We start from the raw sequence: 22,869 nt of genomic DNA on the forward strand, positions 1-22,869 counted from the left end.
ATAAAAGTTGACTCTTTTTGGCCATCTGACTTTCTGCTGGCATTAGAATCCAATAAAACAGACAAAAACACTCCTAGACCCTTTTTTTTTTTTTTCTGGTTTCAAGTGAATATCAAAGGCATTTTATGGGTAACTGATCAAGTTCTAGTTCAAAAAAGCAGATTAAATATATCGTACAGCAAAAAGACAAAGGTATCTGCTGTATGACTTTGGGGAACTTAAGGTTTCTATGCCTCAATTTCCTGAGGATGATGATAATACTATCCTATGTGTTCACTAGGATAAATGAGATGATGGTGGTGGTTTAGTCGCTAAGTTGTGTCTGACTCTTGCGACCCCGTGGACTATAGCCTGCCAGGATCCTCTCTCTGTGAGATTCTCCAGGCAAAAATACTGAAGTGGGTTGCCATTTCCTTCTCCAGGGGATCTTCCTGACTCAGGAATCAAACCCAGGTCTCCTGCACTGCACGCAGATTCTTTCCCAAGTGAGCTATAAGGGAAGCCCAAATGAGATGATACATGTGTTAAAAAAAAAAAAATTACCTAGTAGATAATAGTATTCACTACATGTTAGTTTCCCTTCCTTTTCTGCTGGGCTTCACTTATTTCACCTGTAAAATGAGACTTGCCTCATCCTTACCTCACAAGAATCAGAGGAGAAACACTATATAAAGACAACTTCATAAGCTGGGAAGTGCTGCATGCACTAGCTGTTACTACGCAACAGGTCATTTTATTTTCATCATATTTGAGTCAGTCACTCCTCTGTGTTCCAGGTATTCTTTAAATTAAAAAAACAAAGAATAAGAATGAGAAGTGATCTGTGGGTCCCAAACCTCCATTCTGAAGGGACTGGAGTATAAAGCAGCAAGAATAAGAGCTTTAAGATTTAGTAGGAAGGAGAAGAATAGCACTTTAATGGGAGGGAGGGGAAAAAAATCTCCAAACCCTCTTCCAGACAAAGAGCATTTTAGATATTATCTTCAAAATTCAACTTGAAAAGGTATCGGATTATAAAAATTAATTGTATGTACTTTACCATGTTGTGGAAACTCAGAGACCCAGAGGTTGTCTAGTCATTGAAGAATCAGCTCTATTGATTTTTTTGAAATAACGCTCTTAATTCCTTCCCATAACAGAATGTTACAATGGAAGTGTCGACTAAATACCAAGATGCCGTAGATGTGACCTTCTGAGTGGAGGCCCCATGATGGTCACTGTTTGCAGAATGGAGAACAGTTTTCTGATTCATGACCCTTTACCCCCGAGGGAGGTGAGTCCTGGGGCGGGGAGGGGGAAGTGAAAGGATGGGGGAAGGTGGGGGGTGGTACCAGGGCGGGGATGGAGGGGGAACGGCCTTGAAAAGGGAATGCACTCTATACTTCCTGAGAGTTGTACCAGAAATTCCCAACGATGGGACTCTCCGAAAAACTCACAAAAGGAAAAGTCAGTTGGCATCAAGCCATTAGCAAGAAACTTGGAAACTTCTCTGCCCACCTTTTCCTGATCTTTCTCCATTCAAGTTAGCAAGCTGGGGCCCTGAGAGGGATAGGGGGAAGTTGACCCTATAGCAGATTTCTCCAGCAGCAGCCCTAAATCTATCTGACTTTTAATTTTTGTGTTGATCAGGCATCCTAATTACTGAATAGAGACTGTATGTGACAAAAAAGGACCATAAAGCAATTTCTCCCTGAGGCCCTTGGAGTAGCAGATGAGTCCCATGCCTACCTGGGTATGGGTAATGAGTTTTTGGGTAATCCCCCTACCTAGGGATCAGAGGAAATGTGTGAGAGTGTGTTTTGATTGTCATGATGGTTAGTGGGGAGGCCACTGGCATTTAGAGGGCAATGACTGGAATGCTAAACATTCCAAAAATTGTTCTGGTTGGAATGCTAACAGAACCCTGGGTGAGACACATGCATGGAGGCAGGATCACCTCTTCCCTGAACAAATCTTGAAAAGACCGTGGAAGGCAAGAATAGAAGTACATTTTGACCATATCATCATTCATGCTTATTCACCATATCCATTTCTTCTGGGTTGAATCGCTGTTGTGGGTTTTCTGCATTGACTGGAGAGTTCTTCTCCACAGCTGTTCAGCTATGTCCTGGATGCTCTTGGATGAATTAGAAGTGGGTGGTGGAGTGGGGGCAGGATCCAGCAGAAGGTGCACTGACTGTGTGGTTCAGCTTGCTGTGATTGAAGACAGGCTTAGTCCCTGATCTGAGGAGACCTGGGCCACCCTGGTGGTTCAGGCTGAACAACTTCATCCTAACCCCTGAAACCCAAACACATGCTGCCTTACAAGGCAAAAGGGACTGTGCTGATGAGACTAAGATTTCGAGATGTGAAGATTAACCTGGTGAGAAATGGAATATTTCCCACCACATCAGTAAGCAAGGATGTCACAGTCATCAGTGATTTCAGCCCTCTAATGTAAGCCAGTGAGCCTTAAGGGCACTCAGGAAGGAGAAGAATACCTGTGCTCTAGCAGCCATCAGGCTGCAGCCACCCTCTACGGTGAGCCCCAAGGGAACTCAGGAGGTGAAAAACACAGGTCACTATCCCAGGAGAGCTGAGATGCATATGAAAGGAAGGATTTCAGTGTGCCCAGACTCTTGCATCCTCCCATACATAGAAATGTGCTAAATTCCTTAACCTGGGATATCTGGTTTTTCTTAATTAACAATAATTTTTTGATATTCAGGCTACCTGCCCTTCGTGGCGAAACTTCTATATAACCCGATTCCTCCCCTTGCCTCCTTATAGAAGTTCTCTCAGGGTTACTTGAGATGCTGTCTACTGGGCTTGAAGTCCCCAAAATTCTCACCGAATAAAATACAACTCTTAACTTTAAGGTTGTGAATATTTTTAAAGTTGACACTGGATTATCCAGGTGGGCTCAATATACTGGGTTCTTACAAGAGGGAAGCAAGAGGATCAAAGTCAGAAAAAGGAGATGTGACCACAGAAGCCAAAGGTGGAGTGATGCATTTTGCAAACGGACGGAGGCAATTAACCTCTGCTGCTGCTGCTAAGTCGCTTCAGTCGTGTCCGACTCTGTGCGACCCTATAGACGGCAGCCCACCAGGCTCCGCCGTCCCTGGGATTCTCCAGGCAAGAATACTGGAGTGGGTTGCCGTTTCCTTCTCCAGTGCATGAAAGGGAAAAGTGAAAGTGAAGTCGCTCAGTCGTCCGACTCTTAGCGACCCCATGGACTGTAGCCTACCAGGCTCCGCCGTCCATGGGATTTTCCAGGCAAGAGTACTGGAGTGGGGTGCCATTGCCTTCTCTGACTTTAAGTTTAAAATATAATTATTCTATTCAATCTCTCAAATACAGATATCAACTTTAACAGTTTCCACAATTACTAGCTAAGCCTCATAGATCCAAATATCTATCCTCTACACAATTTACACACTCATACCCTACTACCATAATAAAATAATCTAAACTCAGAAATTTTCCTATAGACAGAATCTCATAATAACCAAATAAAAGATAAACATAATGAAACAGAAAACCTGGAATTTCTATTTATTTTGGTCTCATTGTTAAACGGAAGTAATGTCTTCACTTTGAACCTCAATTACTATAGCATAATCAATGTGTCTGCTGCTGCTACAATTTATATGGGTATATGCACTCATAGAAATTTCAAACATAAAAGAACATCTATTTCAATCTCTTTGTTTCACAGATTAGGGATATTGAGTTAAATCTGTTAGAACTATCTCATTCTGAACCCCATGATTATTTACTACCAACAATGAATTTTATCTATGTTTTTACCTGATATATCTACTACAATTAGATGGGAATGAATGTTGTAAAGTATTCCATTTTACACCGGGGAATTTACACAAGGAAGCACAAGGAAGGTAACTGATTCTTTGAGGGCCACATAATGGCCCTCTAGAAGCTGGGAAAGATAAGAAAATGGATTCTTCTCTAGAGCCTCCAAAAAGATACACAACCTTGTTGATGTCTTGATTAACCCATGAGGCGAGACAGATTTTGGACGTCTGATCACCAGGACTTAAGATAGTTAATCTGTTTTTTCAAAGCCACTATGTTGGTGGTAATTTGCTACAGAATCAATAGGAAAACAACGCACCTGGTTTAAAGTGTAACAGAAACCTTCCTATGCAGGAAACCCTAATAGTTCTCAGAATTTTTCCTAAAGAGTCTCTACATCACAAAAGACCCCTCTCTACCAGTTCTGAAGATTCCAAGGAGATAGGAAAGCAAGTTTGACAGTATCTCCCTCCAGAACCTGTGAGCAATTTGCAAACATAGCACATTACTGTGTGGTATATCTGGACAAGAGTCCACATTGAATAACAAGGATTTTTATATCATCTATTCGATTTTCTTAAATATCCCCTCTCCATCTATATGAATAATTGAGTACTTACTCTGTCACCTGCACACATGCTTGCTAAGTTGCTTCAGTTGTGTCTGACTCTGTGCGACGCTATAGACAGTAGCCTGCAAGGCCCCTTTGTCCATGGGATTCTCTGGACAAGAATACTGGAGTGGGTTGCCATGCCCTTCTCCAGGGGATCTTCCCAACCCAGGGACTGAACCTGCATTTCTTACGTCTCCTGCATTTCTTACGTCTCCTGCATTGGTGGGTGGGTTCTTTACCACTAGCACCACCTGGGAAGCCTTCTGTTCCATCATATCAAGGATGTAAACTTTTTGCTTTCATTTTGAAAGGACTCCTCACACCCCACAAATTTCCTGGATTAGAGCCAATGCCGCCTTAGATCTTACAGAAGTCTTGATTAGCAAAGTAAAATAAGAGAACATTAAGTGAACATTGTTGGGAAGACAAAAAGAAACTCCTTTACTCAGCAGACCTGAGCGTTTACAACAGCAGTAATTATGTTACTCTTGCACAATTTCTGAGGATGTATGCAGAAATACATTCTACCACCACCAACTGACCTTCTTTCTCTTTCTTCAGCCAGAGATAAATATTTAGCTACAAACTTCAGGGCAGAATAAAGCCAGACTTTTCATTTATTTGACAAGAAAGCTGAGTATCAGATACTTAAATCATTAAGGAGAAAAGTCAGCCTAATGCTGTTATAAAACTAAGGATTAACTAGGAGTCAACAGGTTCTCTTATAGTCTGTTTTCAACTCATCTCAGTGGGAAAAAATGTTAATTCACTCAGAATGGGATATCATGGCACTGAGTCTGGGTTCTTGTATAGGTCTGTTTTCTCTCAGGAATACTTAGTCTGGCATAGGGAAAATGAAAACAAGTTGAAAAACATCATTCCTGGGTAGTAAAAGAAGCATTTATGTTGAATAGAAAGCTTTCTCTACAGCCTCATTTTGAGTGTCAAGTAAAAATGTACAGAACAGTCTCCCCTGGCAGCTTGAATCCAAATTTAACTGCTTAAAAACAAAGTTTCCAGAAGATAACATACTTCCTTTTGTCAAGGGAAAAACTGGGAAGAAGTTTATATGTGTGTTTAATAGGAAACAAAGTAAGCGGTATATGGAATTAATGTTGCATATGCAGATCCTAATTTTGCTAAAATCTGACAAATGTGAGAAATATAAATGTTATTAATCAGTGTGTAATTATATCAGTATTCCATGTAAACCCACTACTCAATATAACTAGCCTCTGCAGCTGTATTAGATGAAGGTCCAGTTATGGAAACGTGTGGCTAGCCAGTTATATTCAGTGAACCAACTGCATTTGGCATCTGCTCAGCACTGGGGTATTCTCTGGCTTCACTGAGACTGGCACGGGTACTCATGGTCCTCTTCTCTATCCTATAACCCTGTTTATCCTGGTGACCTTTTCAGTAACCTCATTCCCTTCTCCAGCAACACTTAGCTGCCTGCCTCCTTGACTGCAGCTCAGAGCCCTCAAGGGTGCGCTGACCACATCCTTCCTATTGTCTCCCCCCATGCCAGCTCTCTGACCCCACAGAGACGCTGAACCCTTGAGCCTTTTTTTCCTGTTGTCAGCACCTTTTGGTTCTTAGCTCATCTAGAAAGGATTCCAGTCACTCACCTGAAAATCAGGGCTAGATTAGATGCCCCAGGCACTGAAAACTGAAAAAGCAATGGTGCGCTTGTCCTAGATGTAATTCAAAAAGTATAAAGAAATTCAATTTCTGATTTGTTTCTTAGGGTGACTTTTTTTTCCCCCAGCTGTTTGTTTTGGAGAAGAGATAGAGAGGAAGTGGTGGGGGTTGAGGAGAGAATAAAGTATTCTTAAACCTTTTTTTTTCATTTCTGTGCACCCTTGCACAGCTGGTACCTCAAGCATGGATTTATTCTGTTCATTGGGTAATTGGAGTCATTCTTTTACAAATACCTTCATCTTCACTGCTCACTTGTTCTTCTAGTGTCCAGCCAGGCGAAATCCAACATTCGTTCAACTGTGCTCCAACTTCAGTGTACCTGAGAATCACAAAGATGCTTGGTATTATCGCTTGATAAAAATGAGTTGGGGTCACAGCCCACCTCAGCACCCATTGGCCATTCTCAGATCTCCTTGAGGATTGCTGGGACTTGGACAGTCCACCCCAAAGCCTTCAGTTACAGGGCCATTTCAGCCCTCACCATGATAACCCCTTGGCTTGCGGGTCAGCCCTCTCAGCTCATCTTCTCTGTCTCCTCTGGGGCCTCTGGGAAATTCTGGTACCATTAGGCCTCTTGAGGGTCAGATAGACTAACTCAGTCCATCTTATTGTCTAGATTCATCCTACTGAGGTTGCTACTCAAATACAGCTGCCCAATATGGGCAAAAGTCTTGGAAGAGGCAACCTCTTTCTAGGGGTTCAGGAGGGAAATGGGTCATAAGTGCCCCGCTACCAAGCCCAGAACTCTCTGGGGTTTAGTAGTCATCTCCTGTCTAATAACCCTCCTCCTGTCTCCTATTGTTCCTGCCAACCTAGCAGTCAAAATCTTTCCTTGAAGGAAAACTTCTCCTTTATCTTCTAGAATTCCTTCTCCTATGGACCCTGAGAGAGCCAGGCTCCTGTTCTCAATATTTAAGAGGAAGTTTTTAGAAGACTGAAAGCCTTTTTCATTCTCAGGAATGGGGCTCTTGGCAATAAAAGCTTGAATTGCCATCTACTGTTTGTTATGTTTTTTTTAAAAAGGTCTGTTTTGAGCATCACAACTGAGCAATGATTTTTTTTTTGTATTGTTCTGAATTGTATCTCACCTCTCCCTGAAACAAGCTGAGTTAAAAGATGCTGAGCTATAAAAAATATAGGAACAAAAACTACATAACACACACGAACACCCCCTGCTAAGGGCTGTCAGGTTTCATTTGGCATTTGAAGTAACACGTAACTAGTTGCCAGTGTTTTCAATTGGATGAGTTCACCTAAAAAGTTGTCTTTCTGCCTTCTCTTGGAGTCTTGGTGGTGCTGGGCTGTGACAGTCACCAGGACCCATTTTGGATAACCCTGCCCACCTCAGTTTGCTGAAGCCCCTTCCTGGCCCCCCTCCCGCATTTACCTCCTGACCCAGCTGCTAATGACGTTTGTGACCACCATCCTCAGCAATACTTTTCATTTACTCTCAGTGTCCTTCCTCCTCAAGCCCCTTAAAAGTTATTCCAGATCTTAGCGCTTTCCTTTAACTCCCTCCCCTCCCCAACTTTCATTCCCTAGATGACCCATTTTACTGACAAAACTGAGACCAAAGTTACTGACTCTTCTATTGTCCAGTCTACAAAATTTCCTATAACTGTCCAGATCTTGCTTCTGCTCTTAAGAGAATGAACAGTCCTCCTTTTAGACAAAGCAACCTCTTCAGTTATGTTATTTCAAAAACATAATTTTTTGTATAATTATAGAAATGATATACTCTCATAACCATTCAGGCAGAGTTGAAAATAACAGTAATCCCCTCCACAAACCCACAATGATACTACTCCTCAAAAGTAAGTATTATTAAATTACTGTTAAATATTTGGAAGAAATCCTGATTTGCACATACACACACACCTACACACAGACATACACATCCTCATATTTACCTAAACATATACATATACACAAAATTTTATTATATTTTTCCAAAACTATGATTATTTATTTTTGTGTCATTTGTGTTTTTCTACTTAACAATGCTTATGGATGCATTTATGTGTCACTACATGTAAATCTGCTTCTAATGGCTGTATAGCATTCTGCTATTTGAGTATGCCATGTTTATTCAAACTTTTTCCAAAATTCCAAAAGTAGCGTATGCCTACTAAAAATAATCCAAATTATACTGATGTGTAAAAAATGAAAGATTCTTCTCTTCCTGTACTTCCCCTGTCCCATTCTCCAAGAGATAACTAGTAGTAACAACTTGCTGGGAACCTTTATGAACTTTTAAAAGTTAGATTTACTGGAGTATAATTCACACGTAGTAAAATTCACCTTTTGTAGCATACAAATGCATATGGTTGTAGAACAATCACTGTAGTTGAGATATGGCATATTTTCATTCTCACTCACACACACCAAAAAACCCCTCATGCCCCTCTATAATGACCTTGTCAACACCCACCATGGCAGCCATTGACCTGTTTTCTGTTCCTATAGTTTTGCTTTTTTCCAGAGGGTCATATAGATAGAATAGACAGTGTGCGGTCTTTTGAAGTGGCTTCATTCATTTAGCATAATGCATCTGCAATTCATCTGTATTGATGTATTATCAAGTCCTTATTTTGTCAAGTACATGGAAATGTTTTTTGTTTCCAAAAGTGAGATCATGCTATACCTGGAATTTAGCTATCTTTTTTGCTTGTTTACTTATTATGAACCTACTTCTGTATCATTTATTACATCTAGATCTAATTCTTTCTTCTGAATCGCTGCCCAGTATTCCTTACAGAGTGTATTTAACTGCTCTTCGTGTATTAGACATGCAGGTCATGTCCATATTTTCACAATTCTGACAAATAACAAAGTATGAACCAATAAAACACATCCTTGTTCAAAATTTCATGTGCATGTGTAGAGTATTTCTATAAGATAGATTTTTAGAAGTGAAATTGCTAAGTTAAAAGTCAGGTATATGAAGCATTTTGATAAATACTACCAAATTTCTCTATAAAAACTATAAAACTTGTATATATTTAAATTCCATTAACTCTGTTTGAGAATGTTTTTTTCTTCATAAACTTACCAATAACAGATATCAACATTTCTAATTTTTGTTGATCTTTTAAACAAAATGTTGGTATCTCATTGTATCTCTCTCATCTCTAATGATATTAATTGCTAAAAATATATATTTATAAGCTATTTGATTTTTTTCTTCTCTGAAATGCTAGTTTACAGCTTCTGGTCATTTTCCTGTCAGGTTGTCATTTAAAAATGCAGTTGAAAGAATTATTTAAATACTAGGTAAACTAGAAATGCTTTCTTTCAAGTCTTTACATGTTTATGGGATCTACAGGAACTGTATATTTTATTATCAATTCTGTAATATCTTCCTTTATGATGGTAGTAAATCATATCATACATAGGGAAACCTTTCCACTCTAGGATTTTAAAACTATTCTCAACTTCAGAGCTTAACTAATCCTTTGCTGATAGACAAGTCAGTTGCTTCCAGTTTTTCCTGTTATAAGCAATGTTGCCCTGAACACTCTTGTACACCTTCTGCCCTTTAAGACTCTTGTACATTTTTTCCTCTGATGTGAGTATTTTCACAAGATTTTTTTTCTAAGATAAATCCCTAGAAGCTGGATCAAAGGATAGGCCTATTTCAAATTTTGTTTATCTGTGCTCCTGGAGTTCATAACCATTACCCTATTTTGAGACTTCATTCTATCAGGGATTTCCTCTCCTGCACAAATGTTTAGCCGCTCCCATCTATGGGCTCTTTCTGTTCAGCCCAGAAGCATGCTCTAGACTCACACCTTTTAAGAAACAAAGCAAAATAAAATGGCTTCCACTGAGTCTGCATTGCTTTCTAGCCGCCACTAGTTTTTTCTTCTCTTTCTGGCCAACTTGTCAAAAGGGAGTCCACTCTTCCTCATTGCCCGTTACTGTTATCCTCTGCCATGGGTTTTCTATCCCTGTACTCCACGGATGGAGAAGATGCCCAGAAACCTCCAGAGGGTTTACCCAGTTTCACCTGCAACTCTTAACCACTCCCTATTTCCTGTTTCTCTCTGCCTCCCTGACACCAGCTTTTTCCTGGTACTCCCTTTCCTAGCCAGACTCTCTTCTCCATCTCCTTTGGGTTCCTTCTTCCAGTGCTCATTCTCTTAACTTTTTTGATTTTGATCTAATGCTCTTTGCTCCACACACATCCATCCTACTGACTGTATGTACTCTCATGAACTTCATGCCAACAACACCTATAGTAGGCTAAATAATGGCCCCCAAATATATCCAGGTTCTAACTTTTAGAACCTGTGACTGCTACCTTTTTTGGCAAAAGGGATCTTATGATGCAAAGATTATCCTGGGTCATCTGTGTGGGCCCAATGTAACCACAAGTGTCCTTATAAAAGGGAGGCAGGGGGAGAGAGAAGAAAGCAATGTGATGACAGAAACAAGATGCTACACTGGTGGCTTTCAAGATGAAGGAAGGGCCACTAGCCAAGAAATGTTGGTGGCCCCTAGAGGCAGGAAAAGGCAAGGAAAAGATTTTCCCCTAGAGCCTCCAGGAGGGACCTGCCCTGCTGACACCTTGGCTTTAGCTCAGTGAGACTGATATTAGACCTCTAACTTCTAAAACTGTAAGAGACTATATTTGTATTAAGCCACTAGCTTTGTGATAATACAATGCTCAAATCTATATCTCTAATACCAGAACTCTCCTCTGATCACCAGTCATAGCCATCTGCCTCCTATCATCAATTTAGCATGACCCAAACAGAATTCATCACTACCTCCCTCCACCTTCTGTATTTCCCTGATTCATTGAATGGAACCACCATTCCTTGAATCACACAAATCAGAACCCATGGGTCTTTCTGGCCTCCTCCCACCCACAACCAATAACCATAAGACCCTGCATAATTTGCTGTTCAAATCTTTTTCAAGTATGCCTCCTCTTCTCCATCCCTATGTCTTTCTGCCTATGGATTGATCTCCTCCTTCAAACCACCCTCCACACCAAAGCCAAGAGGAAGATGAACCTTCCAAAAGGCAAACATGCCAAAGCTCCTTTTAACAACGGCCCAGAGTCAAGTCTCAGCACCTTGACAGACGATAGAAGAATCTCGCAATTTCCAGCCACATTTTCTATTATTCCCTGCCTTGAACTCTAGTGACACTGAGCTGTTTGCCATTTCCCCACCTGTACTAGGTACTCATGTGTCTTCATGGACACAGAACCAGGAGCTTGGTCTTTGTGTGACGGATGCCTAACTATAATAGCTGTGGCCTGAGAGTCAGGTTCTAATTAAACATGCATCTAGGGGCTGACTATAATCCTTTCCAGAGGCCATGGGGAAAGGGAAAGTGAAGTCGCTCAGTCGTGTCTGACTCTTTGCGACCCCATGGACTGTAGCCTGCCAGGCTTCTCCATCCACTGGATTTTCCAGGCAAGAATACTGGAGAGGGTTGTCATTTCCTTCTCCAGAGAGGACATAGAGGCAGGTGCTATCTTTGCATTCTCCCTCTGGCATGCTCTAGATTGCCAGTGTCCCCTAAAGAGAGCTTTGCATGCATCTGGCACCCTGATTTTTATGTCTGGTGCCCTCAGTTTTGTGGATGTTTCCCAGGGAATGCCACTTTGGTGTCTAGCTCTGGTGACAGGGGAAGAAGGGGGCTTGCATTCCTGGGTCCTGCGGGCAATTGGAGTGATGACTCTCAGCAGGCTACCACCCCCAGAATACGGCACAGATAGCAGACTGGGGCACCCACCACCATCCTTCTGTGTAGGAGGTCTTTTGCTTGTCCTGGAGCTCTGGCCTGAGGAGCAGGCTTTGTGTTGGGTACGCATCTAGTAGCATACAGAGCTGCTCTCAAAGAATGTAGACTGTAGATGTGATCTTGGCCTTTCTCCAGCTTGCTAGTATCTCCCAAAGAAGAACTTATATGCTTGTCTGGAACCCTTAAATGTGTGACTGCTGCCCAGAGGATATCTCCTGATTGCCTGGTTGCGGTGGCCAGCAGGACTTATGCTTGTGGTCCTACAAGAGTATATATTTTTGCATACTTTTAAAAGCTGCTTACTGAAGGTCTGGCTTTCAATCGGTCCAAATCTAGGTGCAAAGAGCCTCCCCCCCTTGGACACTGAAGTCTTGGTACATCCTCAATTACTGGGAGCTATTGAATATAGCTGCTTTAATAGTCACAAAAGTCTAAGAGACAACTATGATGAACTAGGGCAGGATTGAATGACAAAGTTCATCTCCTACAGGAGGCCACTCCTTCAAGACTGGAAGTGGGATTTTGTTTTTGTTTTTTATCTATTGCATAGAAACCAACACAGAGAGTCAAGCAAAATGAAGAAACAGAAGACTATCTTCCAAATGAAAGAACAAGATAAAACTTCAGAAAAAACCTCAATGAAACAGATTTCATTTACCCTGATAGGGTTCAAGGTAACAGTCATTAAATTACTCACTGAACTGGGGAGAAGAAAAAATGAATACAGTGATAGAACAAACACATTAAAACTATAAGAAAGTACCAGTGGAAGTCACAGAGAAGACCATAATAGAACTGAAAAATATACTCAGTTCAGTTCAGTTGCTCAGTCGTGCCTGACTCTTTGCGACCCCATGGACTGCAGCACTCCAGGCCTCCTTGTCCATCACCAACTCCTGGAGTTTACTCAAACTCATGTCCATCAAGTCGGTGATGCCATCCAACCATCTCATCTTCTGTCATCCCCTTCTCCTCCTGCCCTCAATCTTTCCCAGCATCAGGGTCTTTTTAAATGAGTCAGCTCCTTGCATCAGGTGGCCAAAGTATTGGAATTTCAGCTTCAACATCAGTCCTTCCAATGAACACCCAGAACTGATCTCCTTTAGGATGGACTGGTTGGAACTCCTTGCAGTCCAAGGGACTCTCAAGAGTCTTTTCCAACACCACAGTTCAAAAACATCAATTCTTCGGCACTCAGCTTTCTTTATAGTCCAACTCTCACATCCATATATGACTACTGGAAAAACCGTAGCCTTGACTAGATGGACCTTTGTTGGCAAAGTAATGTCTCTGCTTTTTAATATGCTGTCTAGGTTGGTCATAACTTTCCTACACTAGAGGGGTTCAAAAGCAGATAAGATGAAGAATAAAGAATCAGTGAACTTGAAGACAAGGGATGGGACTCATCTAATCAGAGTAGCAAAAAGAAAAAAGAATTAAAAAATTGAAGACAACATAGAGAACATATGGGACAACATCAAATGAGCTAACACTTGCATTATAAGATACCCTGAAGAAGAAAGGGGCATAAATTTTATTTGTAGAAATAATGGCTGAAAAAAATGTTTTTACTTTGTTGAGCATTGAACAAATGCTCTATGCAATAGACAATTTCCTACAAAAGTCCCCTAATCTGTCCTTAAAAAGATAGTAGTGTCTAGTTCCCAACATCTGCCCTCTTTCATTTTTAAATGATCACTAGCTCCTCGTTTCACTCTATAAGTCACTTCACCTTCCTTATAAGTGTCTGCCATGGAAAAGTGCAGTTGACTGGATTTTTAAAAGAACTAAGCAGCATGTCCACCAGACCCAGGAGTGCATACTTGCTTTGAAATTCGGCTCCTTTAGAATCACTTGACCCACGATGTCCACTGTCAGATGGCTTATTTCTTCATCAGTCCACAGTTGAGCTCATCACTCAGTCTTTCCTTGCACTTGATGTGTTTGGTTAAACCCTTCCGTTATCTCTAGGCTCCCCCTTTTGGTGCCTTCTTCTGCCCATTTCAATCTTGCTGCAGTTCTCTCTTCTGTAGCTTTTGGAGGGAGTGCTTCTGTTCTTCTGTGACCCTTTTGTGCTCTCATCATCTCCATTCTGTTTCATCTGTTCTTTGATTTCACTACTTCTGACCCAGTGTCTTCACCTTGGTTTTATCTGTCTGTGCTCTCCCTTTTGTGACAATATCTATTTTATTCTTAAAAGCCTTTGGCTATATTTCTGTGGAGAGAACTCTTTTTATGTCATTTAAAAAATGTTTCATTTTTCTGAAATCTTTAAGGGAGAGCATGACTTTGGTTCTTCGCTTCTCTACCCAATTCCGTATGTTTTAAGAAATTAATTTCGATCTCTACCATTGCATGAATAGAAATGATAAAACGTTTCACTTTAAATTTTATGACCTGTAGCCTTTTTGCTTGTGATACTCTCAAAGTACTATATTCAAATGGCTAGCTAGCACAGACAGCTAAATAAATATCCCTCTCTCCAATCTAGTGACTTTTAAACTTGAATAATTGATAGAACTTTAAAAAAAATGGAAAAAAATTCTTCTGGACACACAGTATTGACCTAAATTATTTTATTTATGATAAATTGCTATTTTAATATAGATGTGGTTCTGGCTAATATGGGCAGTTTCCTGACTCTAATAAGCCTTAGAAGACTCAGTTCTCTCACATTCTTTTTAAACTATTTTGAAACTTTTGTTCACAAAGAACATTCATTGGTAAGGCTTCCTTTCTTTTTTTTTCACAGCTTTTGGATAATTATAGTAGCAGTATGATTGACCCCAATGAGACTGGGGTTGAAAAGACTAGCACAGACTTGAGCCTGAGGTTTTGTTTCATACCTGCTGATAAACTGGGCATACAGGTCATCCAGATATGCTTTTGCAATTATTCAGATTGATTTGGAAAGCTCTAATATAAAGCATTCACATTTTTGTATCTACATCTTCCAGCCTGATAACAAATACTTCACTGAAGGGGTCAGCTTTTGTTTATCCACTGTCACAGCTCCTTTCCTAAGATGCACTTGACTTCTCTCCCAGACTCATGCCTTTTGCTGTACACAGGAGAGGGATCCTGTGCACATTTTCCTTTTTCTGCATGTACTCTTTCTTTTGAAGGTTCAGGTATAAAAATTGCATCTTTCCTCTCAGCCTGGTTCACTTCCATGATCTTTCCAAACTTTTAAACAAAAATCTGGAAATCTGAACTTGGGTGGCTCTTTTCCCATTGAGGAATTTGATAATTTCCAAAACAGTCCTTTCATACATAGATTTTTCTTTTCAAATTCAGCTCTATTCTTAAGCCCAAGTTACATTCATATCCTCTGTATCTTTCTGGAGATTTCTAAGCTTCATCTCCAGCCTACATTCTTATGGGATAATAGAGACAGCTCTATATTTGATATTAAAAGATTCCCAGAGAAACTTCACCAATTAACAAGCTTTAAAGCCTTGGGAGAATCTCTTAACTTCTGTGAGGTTCATTTCACTCATCTGTAAAATGGAATGACAGCTATCATCTCTCATGATTGTTGTGAAGATGTCATGAAATAATGTATGCAAATCATTTAGATGAAGTTTTGCTTATCTTAATTTGTGTGTGTGTATTTTCTTTTAGTCTTCTGATATTTCCTCTGAAATTTTTCCTCTATTTCCTTTGGCTTTTCATTTTTCTTGGCTCAGGTTCTCTGTCACTGATTTCTCTAATTAACTATTGATTGATCATTCATCTATTCTATCCTATTTGGATGAAAATGTTGAGATCCTGAAGAATTGGCACCAGCCTTACTGGAGGCAGAGAGACTATCTTGGGGGAAGGTGACTCCCTAAGGACATGGAGACAAGATGCTATACCCTCCTTGGACTTGAGTTCCATCTAAAGAAAGCCTACTGTACAGGAGGAACTTAATAATTGTTGAATAAATCATTTTTGGTTTTTACTACCATTAATTTACCCTTCTTTCTTTCTACCTCAACCCACTTATTTTCCCTCTGAGTGACCTCAGAATTATTTTAAGTGTTCTCTTCATCCTTTTTCTCAATAGGAGGTATTTACTACACCTCTTGTTTCCCCCGACAAGGGCATGTTTAGGTTTTTCTTTCTTTTTCCACTTGAAAGTCATCTTCATTTTCTACTTCCTCTCCAGAAGTCCACTTCTCACTGTTTTCTCAGATTCCACAGCAGTCATTTCTGTGGCTATTACTGCCTCCGTTCTTTGTGTGTGTGTGGTTTTGTTTTGGTTTTGGTTTCTGGCTTTTGTGGCTAGTATACCAATGCCAGTCTCCCTTTTATGGTGAAGGATTCTTGGATGGTTTGCATAAATACTCCCTTTACTCCAGAATATTTGTAAAATTCAGTGGAGAGTGGGGGAGGGAGAATGTGCACACATAGGAGCACTTATCTCTTGGAGATAACGTACTGAAGTATTTCTAGATAAGATTATTTAAGGTTTGCAATTTGCTCTAAAATAATCCAGAAAAAAAGAAGGGAGAAGAAGAAGCGGTAGTGGGGGCAGAGGGGGGTGCTCACTATTATAGATCAGATAAAATTGGCTGCATGGTTGAAGCTCTGCAATGGGTACCTGAGGGTTCAATATATTATTCACTCAACTTTTTTATATGCTTGAAAATTTCCATAATAAAAAGCTCAAAATATTAAAGATCTGCACAGGAGTCACTAATCTCCACAGTTAACATATTTCTTTTCCTTTTTTTTTTTTTTTTTACTATACATGACTTTATCACCAGTATGTCCCTCAGCACTCACTGAGCCATTTCTAGACTTTCCACATTGGTTTGTTGGCTCGCCAATTTCCCTTTGACCTAAAAGCTTCTAGTGGGCAAGGGCTAGTGTCTTAATCCCCTTGATAGTGCCCAGCATAGATCCTGTTGAACTGAGATGAAATGAGCTAAGTTATACATCAGTAAACCCTGGGCCTGCACTGGCTGATGTCCCCTCCCCCACTGTGGTGGCTTTTACTGGGCCTTAGACTGTATCTTTGGAGAAGGCAATGGCAACCCACTCCAGTACTCTTGCCTGGAAAATCCCATGGATGGAGGAGCCTCGTAGGCTGCAGTCCATGGGGTCACTAAGAGTCAGACACGACTGAGCGGCTTCACTTTCACTTTTCCCTTTCATGCACTGGAGAAGGAAATGGCAGCCCACTCCAGTGTTCTTCCCTGGAGAATCCCAGGGACGGTGGAGCCTGGTGGGCTGCCGTCTATGGGGTCGCACAGAGTTGGACACGACTGAAGCGACTTAGCAGACTGTATCTTAGGGGCTTCTAACCACATGGGGCCACAGCCTATCGGTGTAGGGCTTTGTTCCTCAGGAGGGAGAGGGAACAGCCCCTGCAGCTTTCCATCACTGCAACTTTCTCTTACCAGCCTAGTTCCTCTTCAAGGTATTTTCAGTCATTCCAAGACATTCTCTAAGATCATTCTGGTTTCCTTTCAGATCTGGAGTTCACATCAAACTTCTTACTTTCTGTGATTCTGTGATGCAAGCGATTGCCATTGTGGGCCTCGGTTAGTGTGGGGTCCTCACTGCCTAGTGTCCCTTTGAGCAGCCTCTCTTCCCCTGCAATTCACCTTCTGTTTCGGGACAGAGAGAATGGCACCCTCTTCCCTTTGCACTTCCTTCAGGTGGTTGGCCTTCAGATCACCTTCAGGAGAGGCAAATGTGCAGTGCTGCCTTCTTTGCTTCCCACGTATCTTATCATCCTCCCCACTTTCCTCCCTGCTGTCATCTAGCCCAAATCTTCAGCTTTTTCTTGAATTTCCTATCCAAGGTTCAGTTTATACCAGCTCTCATAGTTCTCTCCAATTACTATAGTTCTGGTAGCTTCTTGTACAATCATCCTGGTACCACCTTGCTCTCAATAATCTTTAAATGGCTTATTATAAATACAAGTATCCATTTTTTCTTCTTCCCGGGATGCCACAGTGGGGGTTAAACTGAGGAGTCCGATGTTCTTATGCTCATATGATCAGGATCAGAAAAGTTGAGTGGCTTGCTTGAGGCTTACAACCTGGTAAGGGTCAGAAGTAGAACCCCAGTCTCCTAATTGAAGTCCACCATCACACCAAGCACCCACCATTTGGTTTATACCTTGCTACTGTCCCTGAGGAAGTGGTGGCTGACTTTGAACATCTGTGTATTTATTTGCATCGCAACACTCATCTTTCTGACCATACTCCTGAGGACCAGGTACTGAGCTAAGCCAATGTGGGGTGGTTATTACTGTTGTGTTGATTCATGCTGGCACTGATTGGAAGCTTGATATTGCTTCAAACAGATCTCCTAATTCTGAAGAAGAACCAAACAATGCAGGGGAGGCAGTGGCGTGTATTGTCATGACTTCTGGGCCTTCGCCAGGTGCCTTTGGATTTCCAGAAATCAGAGACAGTGTTGGCATCAAGTCATACTCCAAGTGTTGTCAACCTGTAAAGTGATGGAGTGAAGTAGTGACCCCTTCCCTGGGTAAAGGGAAATGCTTACTGCTGGATAGCATTATTAATTAGAGGTACAGAATGGTGAACTATGAGTGGCAGCTAACCTCTGTGGGGGAAAAATGTGGTTGTCCTCTACTGTCACCTAAGGATGTCTTTGGCTATTCATTCGTGAGTATATGAAGTGTGTGTTGGAGAGCAAGAGAGCTAGAGTAGGTTTAGCTACGGCAACACTTTCCCTCTAAGCTTCACCTCCAGTGAAAACCAACTTCTGCACCCCAACCACAATGCCCTGAGCATCAGGAGCCCCCAGTTCCAGAGCATGAACTTTGTGGAGGCCCAGAGCAAATCTGCCACTAAAAGTAGAATTCTATTAATACCTTCTAAACTTGATTGCTTTGTAGAAGAGAATATGTCTGAAATAAATCTGATATTTTCATTTTCCCTCACCAAACCTTCAAGACAAACTATACATTTATGTGAGAAATTAGAAATGACATTTCACCTGAAGTGAAAACTTGAGCATCTTAAGACAAACGTATCAAAAAGAATCACTGCTCAGGTTTTCACAGAATGTTGGCCTTGCAAAGCTCAGTGAACTGCTCTCTAACCTTTGCCCTCAAGGAAAACTTGCTGTGGGTGGAACCACTCAGGGTCAGCATCAAGAAGAAAAGAGTTTACCACAGAGGTGGAGTGGAATAGTCCAGCATTCTATCTTCTCCACTTATTTAACAAAATTACGCATGTAGTAAACATCAACAGGATGCTAACTAGGACCAGAATGAGGTCCAAGAATGCATTTGATTTGCAATTTTGAATGTTTTATTATCTGAAGTCAAAAAAGAAGATATAAAAGCTGTTTTATTTACCAAGCAAGTACACTAGGCCTATGAAAAGTGTGGTCCTTTTTGCTAAGCTCTCAGACCTTCGAGGCAGTTGGCTAGACGACTGTGTTTTACGTCCCAGCTTAACATTTTCGAGGCTGCTGAATAATGTAGATCCTTTTCAGTGGAGTGACCTTCTCCAGAGCAGGTCTGGGTTTTTGATGTGCCATGTGCACTACTGCTGGAAATTTATGGCTGAGCTAGAGGTGAGAAGGAAAGAAAAAAAAATAAGCATATTGGATCTTTTGGGTCATAAAGTATTAAAGTAGTAGAAAGTAAAACAGCTGGTCAGAGGAATTTCACAGTTTTGTTTACTTCTTTGATATAACCTCTTTTCCATACCACCTCTAGCTCTGTACCCATGAGTATATGTGTTAGCCTGGGTTTTCCCTCGCTAGTATGTTTTTAATTTTTTAAACTATAAAATATATTATATATAATATATAAATAATATATATATGGGCATCCATATATATATGTTTTGAAGTGATATTTTTAAAAATAGAAATGGTTAACTGTATCTTCACCAGTTCTCCAATATTAACAATTATCCTGGCACCACTATGCATATACGAAACACAATATGCTAAGAAGGCTACGGGCACATTGCAGAGGGCCTGGGGTGGGGAGAAGGAACCCCTCAGATGTCAAAAGATCAGGAATAAAGAGCCTCTGAAAGAAGTTTGGAAAACTTAGGGTTATTATTTTTTAGATTGAAGTATGTGAAATTTCTATTTTTGTAGGTAAAAAATGGCCAAATACTGGCTATTTCGTATGGTTCAATCCAACCATCATGGTAAAGAGAAAGCTGAGGAGTTACTTATTAGCTCACTAGTCATCTCTCCAGAAGACATTTATGAGGAAATGAGCCTAAACTAACACAGACTGAGACTTCGACAATAAGAGGAAGTTCATATGGGACAAAGAGACCTTATAGAATTTACATTAAGGGCAGCATGAGATCATAAGGATGCCCAATGCTGGGACAATTTCAGACACAGTTTTCCTAGGAGGAGAATTTGGACTCAATGGCCTATTGGGCTCATTCCACTTGTTGGTTTTCCAGCCCACTGATTCAATATAAAGGAAGCTAAGGACACCTTCCTCAGCCAGCAAGGAAGGGATGTCTCAGCTGACTAGGAATTTAATTTATTTCTATTGAACTTAGATGCCCTTGCCTTGACACTCAAGTCAAATAAAAGGGGAGATAAACTGTTCATGACCCCAAACATCACATTGTTTATGGCTTGTTTGGGCTCTTCTAAGCCAGGGAAACAAAAGTGCCTTACATGTCTTCTTAAATGTCCCTGGGCACACAGCACTCCCTTTTATGTGAAATTTGACTCCAGAAAGCTCTTTATTCTTGGTCTTAAAAAATTAAACACACTGGAATATACACTGAAGTGTTAACACTGTTTATCTCTGAGGGGTAGAATTATGAGCAATTCCTAGTCTTTTTCTTTACTTTGCCTTTGTTTTGCTCAAAGTGTCTTTTACAGTGAGAAGCTACAAGCTATATAATAATTAAACCCAAGGATGGTCTACGCTGACATTCTAGTAGAAAGGAAGAAACATACTTGACGTATTGATAATAAATATTGCTTTAGAACCTAAAAAAGAGCTGGTAATTTTGGAGGGTCCGATTAATTAACATTGGGCCCCATGACATACATTCTATAGTGTAGTAAGAGCAGAATGTTTTGTTTTTCTTTTAAGGTTAGAACCAAAAGGAAACTTAAGAAGTCACTGACTTCAGTAGTTTTCTTTCAGATTAGGTATCTTTAGGGTCAACTAAAACGGATGGATTATTTCAGGTACTAAATCACATTCAAGAGATTATAGGTAGGAAGATGTAGTACTTGGGAAGTTACTTAAAGTCAAATGTAAGGTAAAGGAGGGTGAGAAAGGAAATGAACAAGTAGTTCTGATATAACAGAAGTCTGGGCAATTAGCCAAGGTGAGATGGAGCAAGATGACAAGTTGAGACAGAAGAGAGAAAGCCACAGTGTGGATTATTGTTCTTAAGGTGTCAAGAGTGATGATGGGTGGAGGTGTAAAAGGAAAGGGGAGAGGAGAACAGTGTGTAATGACACACCTATTGCTTAATTTGGCACTAACTCATCATTTGATCATTTCCAGGGTTATCTCCACAGTTCAGGGGCTATATTTCTTTTGTGATTAAAAAAATTGTGATAAAATACATGTAAAATAAAATTTACCGTTTCATCCATGTTAAGTACAGCATTAAGTACACTTACATTGTTGCATAACTATAACTGAGCATGACCCTATGGGGCCTTCCCATGACAGGCCTTCCCCCATATCCTCTGCTTTAGCTCCTCTCTGAAGTACCTAAATATGTGTATTTGATGCACATTGCCTGAGGTATTTTACAGATGTGAAAACCCTTCCACCAAATGGAAGATGATGACCATGAGTACATAGCCCCAGGCCTCTTGGAGTTTAAGGACTGATAATGTTAACCCTGTGACATCACCTTGTTACCTCATCATCAGCCAACCAGAGAACTGTGCAGAGTTGATCAATACCTTGAGACTCCACCCCTAAACCTGGCTTTTAAAAATGCTTTGCCAAAAACTCTGGGGAGCTCAGGGCTTTTTTAGAGCATGAGTCACTTGTCTCCTTGCATGGCCCTGCAATAAACCTTTCTCTGCTCTAAACTCTGATGTTTTGGTGTGTTTGGACTCACTGTGCGTCGGGTACACGAATTTGTGCTAACATGGACATCACTACCATCCATTTCCAGAACTTATCCATCATACCAAACTGAAATTTTGTACCCATAAAGAATAATTCCTCATTATCTCCACCTCCAGGCTCCAGCAACCATCATTCTACCTTCTATCTCCATGAATTTGACTACCCCAAGTATCTCATGTACATGGAATCATGCAATATCTCTGAGGTGGGAAGATCCCCTGGAAGAAGGCATGGCAACTCAACTCCAGTATTCTTGCCTAAAGAATCCCACAGACAGAGGAGCCTGGTGGGCTACAATCCATGGGGTCTCAAAGAGCCGGATACGACTGAAATGACTTAGCATGCAATACTTATTCTTTTGTGTCTGATTTATTTCATTTATTGTAATGTCTTCAAGGTTTATCCATGTTGTAGTATGTGTCAGAATTTCTTTCCTTTTAAAGGTTGAATAATATTCCATTGTACGTCTATGACCACATTTTGTTTATCCATTTATAGGTTGATGGGCCCTTGGGTGGCTTCCACCTTTTGGCTATTGTGAATAATGCTGCTATGAACACTGTTGCACAAATTTCTCTTCAAATCTCTACTTCCAGTTCTTTTGGGTATATATTGAGAAGTGAAATTATTAATCACATGGTAATTCTATATTTAATTTTTTGAGATACTACCATATTGTTTTCCATAGAGGCTCTACCATTTTATATTCCCACTGGTAATGCACAAGGGTTAGGGGTTACCTTTTAACTAAGGCATTTAACTGAGGTTCTAAGAGCTCTGCTCAACGGCTTCCCCAAAGAGGAATGGTACAGGTCAGAAGGAATGGGAGACTGCCCCTGGAAGCTATTGGCCATCTGTGAACTGGCCTGGTAAATTTTAGGGGGGAAAAAATCAACAGGACTGAGAATATAGTGGAAATAATTCTTCCAAG

General features: G+C 40.7%; 2 protein-coding genes across 6 annotated transcripts in view; both read right to left on the reverse strand.

Annotated features, from left to right (window-relative positions):
• TANC1 (tetratricopeptide repeat, ankyrin repeat and coiled-coil containing 1) overlaps positions 1–6,434 on the reverse strand; it is a 327,768-nt gene extending 321,334 nt beyond the window's left edge. The window contains exon 1 of one of the 4 annotated variants that reach the window (XM_081582806.1): positions 6,349–6,434. The gene's annotated coding sequence lies outside the window, so the exon portion shown is untranslated. Of the gene's footprint in view, positions 1–4,117; positions 4,183–6,348 lie in introns of those variants that run through there. The other 3 variants (XM_081582795.1, XM_081582801.1, XM_081582799.1) reach the window with 3 other exon arrangements.
• The window catches only part of DAPL1 (death associated protein like 1), an 88,347-nt gene that overhangs the window by 46,292 nt on the left and 19,186 nt on the right, over positions 1–22,869 (reverse strand). Inside the window, exons 4-5 of one of the 2 annotated variants that reach the window (XR_014080269.1) lie at positions 19,203–19,417; positions 6,349–6,434 (exon numbers count right to left, since the gene is read on the reverse strand). Coding sequence is in view for 1 of the 2 variants with exons in the window: in XM_081582837.1 (XP_081438963.1) it covers positions 19,301–19,417 (117 nt within the window). In the remaining variant the exon portion in view is untranslated. Of the gene's footprint in view, positions 1–6,348; positions 6,435–16,579; positions 19,418–22,869 lie in introns of those variants that run through there. The other variant, XM_081582837.1, reaches the window with a different exon arrangement.

Source organism: Giraffa tippelskirchi, chromosome 3 (assembly GCF_054371585.1).
Source record: "Giraffa tippelskirchi isolate mGirTip1 chromosome 3, T2T-mGirTip1v1.2.pri, whole genome shotgun sequence".
NCBI lineage: Eukaryota > Metazoa > Chordata > Mammalia > Artiodactyla > Giraffidae > Giraffa > Giraffa tippelskirchi.